Consider the following 10440-nt stretch of genomic DNA (forward strand, 5'->3'; position numbering starts at 1 on the left):
CAGAAATAAAACACATTCGTTTTGTTTTGTATGACTATTACAACTCCTATCGCAAATTTGAGTTGTTCGCTTTGCAATCTCTGCCTTGAAATCGTTCCTTAACTCATTTTATTAATAGTATTATTATTATCATACTCAAGAATGCTAATTTGTTTGTTGTAATTACTTGTTATATATCGATCATGCAAATATGTTACCATTTTGCGATTTGCTTTTGTTGTTTGCTTTTTTGCTCTCTCTCTTCATATCATGCTTTCACAAGCATGTGTTGTTGTTTTTTTTTCAATTACCTTTTGTTCTCTTTTGTTTTATGTGACTGTGATTTGCTGTTCTTTTTTGTTTCGTATCTTTTTTGTTTTCTCTTCTTTTGGTTCATCTTTTTTTTAAAGAGTTTGTTGATGTTTTTTTGCTCTTACTTTGCATCTCACAGTTCATTCTTTTCTTTCTTTCTTTTCATTTTTTTCGTGTGTTTTGCCAAATCCAGGATGGTGTTTTTTTCGTTTGGCTTAAACTTAAAAGCTACTACAATTCGTACGCTTACGTTTCGAGGACCAATCGCGCCACCTACTAACTTGTTGGTATGATCATCGCCCGATTTCGTACGATACGGAGGATTACAACTGCTGCTTGAGGAGATGCGTCTTATTCCTTTTAACCAGTGGGTGTAGTAATCGCTTCGTATTGTAATTCGAGCGACGACATACATAAGCAAACGAGGCGCAGTTGGTCTTACAATTGCTTTACAATGTAACCGCATCATCATTCGGTATCGTTCGCTTGATTGGTTTAATCACTCGACGGATTCACATGCAGTGTTACTTGGTAAAACGCAGACGCACTTGATCGCTTCTCTCTGTCTCTCTCTCTCTCTGCTAAACCAATTACAAAAATTGGGGAAGGTTTTCTTTACATCACACAACAGCTACTTCTATCTAGTTCTTGCCTTTCAAGTGCTCGTTTTGTTACGTACTTTTTTTTTTAAACACAACTCCGATAGCTTCTAACGACAACATTGATTCGTGTGTTATATTATTTTGTTTTGCGCACACCAGCGCAAACGTTTGGTTGACGTTCGGTGCCCAGCGCGCACAACTGCCGAACGCAATTTAAAATGGCTCACAAATCATAGCTTAAAAAAAGGAAAAGAAAGGACGAAAGAAAGAATGCAACAGTCGGCAGTGTACTGCTACTGTATCGATACGTCCATCATAAAACAACCAAACACGCGGCAGCTAATGATATCAAGCGCTTACACGCATGGTGGTAGTTTCCCTCATCCGCGCCTTAAATCCGAACCAAAAGCAAAAGATAAAACATCCGAGAGATCGCGCAGATCGCAAAATAAAGCAACTGATTTTCATTAAAACAAACACAATAAAAGTAATCATCTATTTTCCTAATCGACTGTGGGGGGTGTGGCCACTCCTCTTGCCTGTGCCAATTTCAAACCAACAAACAAAAGAACCCACAATGTTATGCGTTATAAAGCATATGCATATTCCTACTTCGTAACCGCTTGCGCCCACTTTCTACTGCTAAAAAAAGACTTGGCCACTCTAACAAACCACAAAGAAACACGCCCAAGCATTGAAAGAGCATTAATTATCGTCCAATTAATATAATAACAAAATAAACGCTTCAATCTAAAAATGAACGAAGTTAACGACGATTGTAAGGTAGTTGATTTTAGCATTTTAAAAAAAGCGGGGGGTTTCACACACGCAACACACGGCACGGTACACGCACACTCTGCTAATTCCTATCGAAAACGGGAACAAAAAACCCTAACCGAATGGAAATTTACAGTTCCATCTTCAGGCCCCGGTAGGTGTCGTTTTCCCGCTGCCCCTTAGCGGCGCCAGGAACGTTCCGGCTCGATGTCGTCCTCTTCCTCCTCCTCCTCCACCATGATCGGCATCTCGATCAGCTCGTCCGTCTCGGTCAGCGTTTCCATCGAGGAGGAGTGCAGCTGGTCGGCCGCACTGCCACCGCTGCCGAGCCCCATCCGGTCCGCACCGTCACTGTCGTGCTGCTTCAGGGACGCACCGTCCCCACCGTCGCTGCTGCCACTGCTAGAATGGACGAGCGGATTGCCGTCGCCCCGGCCGCCTTGCTCCTTACCCGAGTCGGCCGTTGTCGCCGTCGTGCCCGCTCCACCAGCCGATGCGCCGGCGAGGGATGCCGCCGACGGTGCCGGTGCCGCTGCCGCCACCGTCGTCTGCCACACTATCGTGAGCGTTTTCTTGTTAAATAGCTTACCGCGCGCGAGTGCCTTCTCCGCCACCGGTCGCGTGCTGAACCCGATCGTCAGCGACGGTTCCGCCTTGTCGAGCTGGTGCTTCGTCACCTCGCCGAACTGCTTGAAATGGTCCAGCAGCGAGTCCGCCTCCTCCTCGACGAACCCGGTGATCAGGATGGTCGTTGGGCGGCGATCGACGCTGGTCGAGCCGGGCGGTGCTACCCGCCCAACGGGACCGCCCTTGCGCCCACCACCGCCGTACGGTCCCTTCTGACCGGGCGCGATCGTTGCCGCTGCCGCCGCCGCCACCGCCGGACCGTCCGGCGTGCGGAACGTGCGCGTTTCCTGCGCAATCTGCTCCAGCTCCGCGTCCAGCATCTCCTTGTCGTGCTGCTCCTTCGTCTTGTGCTTTGGGCCGTGGGGCCCGGGGCCGCGCGCCGTGTTCGCCTTCAGCAGCTGGTGGTCCTGCTCGATCTCCTTGCGCAGATTGTTGATCTTCACCTGCAGCTCATCGAGCGACTCCTTCAGCTGCGGTCGGCGCGGATCGCTCACCTCGTACGTCACGATCAGCTCCAGCAGCTTACGCTGCTCCTTCAGGTACCCGTCCATCAGGAACACCTTCCGCTCGTTGATGCCCTTGGTGAACTGTTCCTGCCGCTTGCGCAGCATTTCGTTTTGCGCACGGTTGCTGCCCTTGTTGCCGCCGACGCCACCACCCTGCAACGGCACGCCCGTACCGGGGCTGATGTACTTGTTCGCGTTATTGCCACCGTGTGCTTTCGGGCCTCCTGGTTGCTGCTGTTGCTGCGGTGCGAGATTCTCGTTCCCGTTTGCCAACGGGTTCGCGTCGTCCTTCGCCTGGAGCGTTTTGCCGCCTGCCACGATCGGGCCGGTCTGTGTCGTGCCGGTCGCACCCGCCGAGCTCAGATTGTTGTTGATGCTGTACTGGTTCGGGTACGTCCTCCGCAGCGAGTGTTCCGTCTTTGCCGACGCCGTAATGGCCGGCTGATCACCGCCCGCCGGTGGCGTGTGCCAAAACACCTTAATAAACCGATTGTTCAGCACGGCCTCTGTACTCCGGTACGCGACGTTCGCTTCCGCGTGCGACGAAAACGTCACAATTGCCGCCTCCGGATCGTTATCGTACCGGATCTGAATGTTGGTAATCTTCCCGAACTTCGAAAAGTGATCGTTCAGGTGCGATATCTCGTTCAGCCCGCGCGGAATCTTGCGCAGCTCCAGCGAGCAGTTGTGCTGCGTGTTCATCATCTGCATCGAGCCGGGGCCGCCCGGGCCGCCACCGTGTCCACCGCCCGGCCTCGGTCCGTGCCGGTTGTGCATCGGCATCTTGCGCTTGCCGCCACCGCCCATCATCATGGGCCCGGCGTCCGCGATGGCGACAGCATCCTCCGGCTCGAACCGATTGCTGCGATGGTCTGCCGACACATCGCCGCCCTTGTTCGCGTCCACCACCGGCACGGAGATCAGTTCGCGCTGCAGCGGCGTCGCACCGATCGGATTGCCCGCAAAGCCACCGCCGCCCTGCATCGGGAAGCCGGGCGACACGCCCCGGAACTGTACACCCATACCACCCGGTCCCGGTCCGCCGCGGGGTCCAAATCCTCCGCCGCCGAGGCGCTGGGCCAGCGCGGGTCGTATACCGGTCGCCACGCCGCCGCCGCCGCCGCCTCCGCCCATCCCCGGTGGTCCCTGCTGCACGTTCGGGTGTTTGTTCCACAGGGCGGGCGCATCCGGACTATACTCGGCCGCAATCGGGCCGCGGATCTGTGCAATCATGGCCGGATTGTTCAGACCTTCTAGCACGAGCGGATCGGCCCCGTGATCCCAGGGGCAGGTTTCGCCGCGCATACAGTACCCTTTCTCATCGAAGTCGCGGCACCGCTGACGCTTCACCGAACCTCCTCCACCGCCCAGCGGGACGGCTGTTGCTGCTCCTCCCTCACCCGCCGCCGCATTCAGCACGCGATCGAGCGCTCCGGCGGACGGTGGCGGTACGGGTGCGACCGTCGGTACCACCCCGCCGACGGGAATGATCGGCACACCGCCCGTAACGCCGGGCGGTCCAACCAGCGCCGACACCGGATTGACTACGGCCACTCCATCCACCACCATACCGCCACCGGCCGATGCCACCGTGTCACCCGCCACCAAAGCACCACCCACCGCTCGGGCTGCTGCTGCTACTGCTGCCTGACGGACCGGCGTCATCGAGCGGGCCATCTTTCGACGGTCCGAGTTCGGTGACGGCGAACGGCTGCGCGAGTGCGAACGGATCCTTTGCGAGCGGCTGCTGCCTACACCGTTGCCGCCGCCGCTGCCACTGCTACCACCGCCTCCCGACGATGCTGCATTCGTGCCGGCGCCCGATCCTGCCATCGTGCCACTGGCATTCGGACCGCTGTTGCGCCGATCACTGTACCCTTTCCGCTCGTACCGACGGAACGAATCGCTTCCGCGCAGCGGCGACTTGTTGCGGTACGAGGACGAACGGCTTCCGCCGGACTTTGAATCATTACCGCTGCCACCGAGGCTGCCACCTCCAGCACCACCGCCGCGAGGACGCTGCTGCAGTTCGCGCGAGCGGGATCGACGCGTATCTCGCGGCCGCTCGAACGATCGCGACCGGGACCGGGAGCGGCTGCGCGATCGATTCTGCGTTCGGCGGCTTCGGCGGGTGTTGTTGCTGCTGCTGCTGCTCTCTTTACCCTGCGGGATGGAAAAGAAATGAGAGGAACAGATTTAGTAAACACCATACATATATTCAAAGCTTTTAACACACTATTGCACACGTGCACACTGCGCACAGCGGCATATCTTGATGCGTACAAATAAAAACACATCCGTTCGCAGCGCAGCTGCTGCTTTCATCATTGCTCAAATCATTAAACGAAGAGAATAAATACACATTCCATCGTCACCACTGTTGGTACATACATACACGGTCTTCCGCCACGGTAAATAAACGCAAAACTATCAGCCCATCCCTCCCGCCGGCGGGTCGGGTCAACAAAAACCGGGGGTCTTAATCTCCCTTTTGCCCGAGCAGTGAGCGTTTGAAATACGTAACACAGAAGTGGATGAATGATGCTGCTGCGGGCAGGTTCGAACAAGTTCATGCACGATGTACGCCCCGGCGGCGAGGTGCGCGCGCAGTCATCAACGCGCGCCATCCATTGGGAGGGAACCATACCGAGGAGCAATGGCAATCCCACACGTAAATAGGATGATTGCACCGCCGTCGTTGCTGCTGCGGTAATGGCGTTTGCTATAATATTCTATGCCGTAGTTGGATTTTGGTGCTACAGACACACGTGATTGTAATTTTAAAAAGCATAAAAAACAAATGATGCCACGCAATTAAATAATTTGAGCTCATTTTCATCGAGGCAGCAATTAATTGGGAGAAATATTGATCGTTAGCGATGATCTTCTATTTGCTACAAGCATACGCCATACATCCTCGGATAAAAAAAAAAAAAAACAATTCAAAATATGCAAAATTCATCTCAGAATAAAAAACACAATTTCACACACACATCACCATCTCCCTGCTCTAGACACACAGCAATTACGCACTCGCGCAGCTCAGTTAGTGGGGGGATGGAGTTGATGAATTGAATGTGCCTTTTATTGTTGATCGTAATGATGATGAATGCATCTAACACCGATCCGGACAGCAGCAGCACAACGGCTCAACAATGTTTGCATATTGCCTAGAACTGTGTTTGTGCGTGCGTGTGTGTCTGTGTGTTTATTTGATCAAGATCTCTGAACATCGGGCGATGTTTCTATGCACGCTTGTGTTGTCATCGCTTGTTCATTTGTGCTTAAACGCCATCAATTAAAAGCAATTTTCAGACACCAAAAAAAAGCCCTTCCACACAACGTGGCACACACAAACAGACTCAAAATTTCAATAAGATTTCTTCTATCTTTCTCTACTTTTCGGCATGCTTTTACCTTCACACAGCAAACACAGCTTAATAATCAACGCTCAGTGCAGAAGCAACAGCAGCAAGCGACGCAAAGGAGGGAAAATTGTCAAACCAAATGAGAAGGAGGTCAAGGATAGCCATTCTTGTTCATTCGTTCGCATACATTCCCTTTCGCCTTGCGAGCACAATCTGACCAAGCAGCATCTAGCAGCCTGGCTGGACTGGGCTGCGGGGTATTGGTCGCTTGTAAATTAAGCAGTTTCCAGTGTGCTCCAGTATGGAAAGTGATTAATTTTTCAATAAGAAACAATCAATCGATACTGGTTTTTGCTGATCGAGCCATGCCTAAATGTCATCGGGCCACAACCAATCCGGGCCATTAAAATTGATTTCTTTTTTACAAAGAGCTTACTGGTGTGTAAAATATAATTTAAAAAATAAATAAATGCAATAGACAAACTAGCTGTAAGAAGGTGTCTGCTTGTTGCCCCTGAACATAGATAAAATTATAGTGAAAAATAACACAATATGTTCAAAAAATGGACAACGTAGTGCACTTAAATTGTTGTAAATACGTGTAGCATCTCGTTTGGATTTAAATAATAAAAAGGAAATGAACTAAAATACAATGAACGACTGCGCCTCCTACATGGAAGCGCACGCATTATTTTTACTCCATCTCGGTGTGTTTGCCACCACATCATCACCACACCTCACACCCGGCGTGTCCAACAGAATCCAAATCTGTGCGCTCCCCCCCATAGCCATTGCTGTGGCGGTGATGCACCCGTGAAAGCCGACCATTTTCATTTGCTGTTAATAATATTTATAGTCAGCCCAGCAACGCGCGGGATAAATTTAGCACCCAACTCATCGTTCGTCTCGCTGCCGTGGACCTCTCTCTCGTGTGGACCACCACCACCCCTGATAGGGTGTCTTGTGGTCTCCCACACAGAAACAACGTACCAGAGAGTGGGGGGCGTTTGCCATGCAAGCATAATGTTGCCCCCAACGCATCTCAACACACTTACATGATCATCCTTGCCGGATCCTTTGATGGGCGAGTGCTGCTGATGGTGGGTGGAAGAAGACTTTTGGCTGCTGGCACCACCGCCAAGCGTTCCTCCTCCTCCGCTACTGCTGCTAACGGATGGTGCGCCGCTGGAAGAGGTCGTTTCGCTGCCGCGGCCCTTCTCCGACCGCTCACTGGTGCCACCACCGCCGCCACTGTGATGATGATGGTGATGATGGGACGAGGAGGTGGATCGTTCCGACGTGATCGAGCCGCTAGTAGCCGTCACTCCACCACTGCCAGTTGCCGACGAATAGTTGGAGCCGGCCGAGCTGGCGACCGATTTCGACGATCGTCCCCCCGTGCCGGACGACGACGACTCCTGCAGCGGTGGCGTAAACTCGCGCTTAATCGTCGTCCGGGAGCTGCTGGTCACCTCCTCGGCGTGATGGTGGTTCGCGGAAGCGCCGGCGGGTGTCGTGGAAGCAGCCTGTGCTTGGGCGGTGCTGCTGCCGCTGCTGGTAGTGGACGATGGCACAGCGCCGACCGTCGCACCGTTGCTCACCACAGCCGGAGCGGCTGGGACTGCCGGGGCCGGCGCACACTTCAGATATTCCTCGCTCTTGATCACCCGGAACAGCCGGTCCAGGAACGGTTGCGTTTCCTCCGACAGGAACACGTCCAGCTGCTCCTTCATCGACACGATCAGATCCTTCTCCGGCTTGTCCTTCTTCAGCAGCGCCAGCACGTACCGGGCGAGGGCGGCCGGGTCCGCATCGCACAGCGGTTCCAGTACCGCCGTCAGCCATACCTTCAGCGCTTCCGTGTTGTTGATGAACATGACTGCGCGTCTGTGTCTGTGTGAGTGTTGGTTTGAAGCGTGCCTGCTAATGCGTGTATGTGTGTGTGTTTTTCTCGCTCTCCTTTTTGCTCACTTTTGCGCCTACTTTTGCCTGCTGTACACACCAGATGGAAAACACTCTTCCACTTTCTTCCTCCGCTTGCTTTGATGCTGCTGCTGCTGGGCTGCTGCTGCTGGGCTGCTGCAACTTCACTTTGGACGAAATAACCCGAAACCAACCCACACCTCACACACGGGTGGCGTACGGAATTCTGGCCGCTTGCGTGACCACGCGTTCACTAAACCTGCACACCCCCTTTTTCGCCTCTATCTTGCCAACTCACACACGCACAAATGACGACGATGGTCGTCGTCGTCGTGGTCGTCGTCCACGCTACGTTTCAGGCGATTGTGTAATAATGGTTGTCCCGCGTGCTGCTGCTACTACACGACGGATCGCGCGCGCACACACACTGTACACACCTCTATGGGGCAGACAGGCACTGTAAGTTCGGTCCGCTGTCTCTTGCCGCGCACCACCACACCGTGCGCTCTCTCCTTTCTCTACACCTCTCCGATGTGCACGTCCGCACGCACTCACGCACTGTTCGAGAGTGTGTGTGTGTGCTGTGAGATCGATGGTGAAAAGTCTTTCGTGAGGTTGCTGCCACTGCCGTATGTGTCGCTGTTTGTCTGTGTGTATGTGTGTGTCTCCGTGTCAGATAACGAACTGGTGATGTGTGGCACCTTCAGGGCCTAGCGATTGGCTATCGTTCGTGATTTCGTGCGTTCCCACTAATCACTAAACGCACTCTGTGCGCTCGTTCTTCACGCACTTTTCTCCTCGCACCGATCGACTAGTTGAAGAACACGGATTTTCAGCTGGTCGCTTTACGCTTGGTTCGAGCTCTATTTTGGGAGCCTTTGCCTTTCTGCGCTGTTCCAGAAAAAACTCTCTGGCGCTAGGAAAACTGGGAACAGACAGCGGTGCGCCTGTTGGCTGTACCTCAGGTGCTGTAAACACACGGACCAAGCGCGCTGTTTCGAACACAAGGTTGCTAGAGTGAGATGTTTTTGCTTTCGTGACCTTTGTGTGTTGTTATTTTTCCGTTAATTTGGTTTATTTTTATTGAAATCATTAAAGAACAATAAAATTGCATAAAACTGCATCCTTTTCTTTGTCATTTCAGTGTGCAAATATCAATTTATTGTAAAATTTTGGAAATTTTCTTACCACACCTTAGCATGGTACCCCCCACTAGGCACTCGCCCAGCTTTTGACGTTTCTGCCACCACATTCGAACTTGCTCGAGTTGTTGTTTTTTGTGTTTTTCTTTCTACCAAATCTGACAGCGCCGCGGAACGAAAAAGGTTCGTGCGGAGAAAATCCTCACGACGATTACGGTTTATTTTGGTTTGCATCTCGCCATCCGTTCGTTTCGCGTAATCCCGCGGAAATCCACACCGGAAAGACAATGGCCTCCTCCGACACCGGTGGCGTCAAGCCGATGTCCATCACGGGCCGGATGGTCCGTGAGCGGGAGCGGCTGCTGGGCATGAGCCCCGAGGAGCGAGCCTGGCGGGCCCAGTGGCTGAAGGATCAGCACCTTTCGCCGAACGAACCGAAGTACGTGCCGGAGTACTGGAAGGAGCGGTACAACCCGATCCGCCGGGCATACCGTGCCCCGCTCAACATGGTCCAGAACGTACTGACGCCCGTTATTGTAGGTTTTTTGCGCGACCACCGTAGTCCAGCCGGACGTTGTTATGTAATGATTATTCTCAAACCCCGTTTTTCATCGTTTTTTTTTTACCCGCAGGGTCTCGAGTGGGCACACGCGGTCCGTTTCTGGACGGGCAAGGTGGCAATCACCGCGTTTGCCATTCTGTCCACTGCCTACTACTTTAAGTACAACCAGAATGTAAGTAAGGCGATGGAGGCTGGCGGTTTCAACACGTCACGTTTTGTTTACATTAATCGTATGACTGCCAAGGTATTGGCACCGTTGAAAATGTGGTTTGAACATGTTTTCCCTTTCTCATTCGCTCGCAGGATTGGACTCGTAAGGGAGGCTGGCGTGTGATTCACTCGCGTGAAGCGGTGGTGCCCGGAGATGCTGGCTATCCTAACTTCCCGAAGCGCGACACTCCGGCCGACTACGCGGCCAGAGGCTTCAAGCAGTCGCCCATCTAAATGTTGCCGGATGGATTGCACCGGGAATGCAGCGGGATGGATTTGTATGTAGATAATAAATAACGAAACGGCACGAAGCTGGAAACGTTTTCTCTTTATTAAAGCTGGAACTTGGTGTGAGGGTCCGATTTATTCAGTTCTCGGTTGATATCACCCCGGTAGTCGCGCAAATCCCTATCTGAAAATATATTTCGAATG

At 52.8% G+C, this 10440-nt stretch overlaps 2 protein-coding genes across 2 annotated transcripts; one reads left to right on the forward strand and one right to left on the reverse strand.

Annotated features, from left to right (window-relative positions):
* Positions 1 to 19: 19 nt before the first annotated feature.
* LOC120959944 (zinc finger protein swm) lies at positions 20 to 9147 on the reverse strand. The gene is made up of 2 exons (XM_040383740.2): positions 7227 to 9147; positions 20 to 4966 (listed from the first exon to the last, which is right to left on the reverse strand). The coding sequence occupies exons 1-2, from the start codon at positions 8046 to 8048 to the stop codon at positions 1850 to 1852; spliced, it is 3939 nt and encodes a 1312-aa protein (XP_040239674.2). The 5' UTR covers positions 8049 to 9147; the 3' UTR covers positions 20 to 1849.
* A 219-nt stretch (positions 9148 to 9366) lies between these two features.
* LOC120959947 (uncharacterized) lies at positions 9367 to 10319 on the forward strand. The gene is made up of 3 exons (XM_040383746.2): positions 9367 to 9772; positions 9869 to 9970; positions 10102 to 10319. The coding sequence occupies exons 1-3, from the start codon at positions 9524 to 9526 to the stop codon at positions 10240 to 10242; spliced, it is 492 nt and encodes a 163-aa protein (XP_040239680.2). The 5' UTR covers positions 9367 to 9523; the 3' UTR covers positions 10243 to 10319.
* Positions 10320 to 10440: the final 121 nt, after the last annotated feature.

The sequence above is a fragment of the Anopheles coluzzii genome, chromosome 3 (genome assembly GCF_943734685.1).
Source record: "Anopheles coluzzii chromosome 3, AcolN3, whole genome shotgun sequence".
Taxonomy (NCBI): Eukaryota; Metazoa; Arthropoda; class Insecta; order Diptera; family Culicidae; genus Anopheles; species Anopheles coluzzii.

Excerpts from the sequence above, each read along its gene's own strand:
- LOC120959947 (XM_040383746.2), top strand. The coding sequence starts at position 9,524 with ATGGCCTCCTCCGACACCGGTGGCGTCAAGCCGATGTCCATCACGGGC. Across the intron at positions 9,773-9,868 it reads ACGTACTGACGCCCGTTATT|GGTCTCGAGTGGGCACACGC; the intron begins GTAGGTTTTTTG and ends TTTTACCCGCAG. Across the intron at positions 9,971-10,101 it reads ACTTTAAGTACAACCAGAAT|GATTGGACTCGTAAGGGAGG; the intron begins GTAAGTAAGGCG and ends ATTCGCTCGCAG.
- LOC120959944 (XM_040383740.2), bottom strand. The coding sequence starts at position 8,048 with ATGTTCATCAACAACACGGAAGCGCTGAAGGTATGGCTGACGGCGGTA. Across the intron at positions 4,967-7,226 it reads GATCCGGCAAGGATGATCAT|GGTAAAGAGAGCAGCAGCAG; the intron begins GTAAGTGTGTTG and ends TCCATCCCGCAG.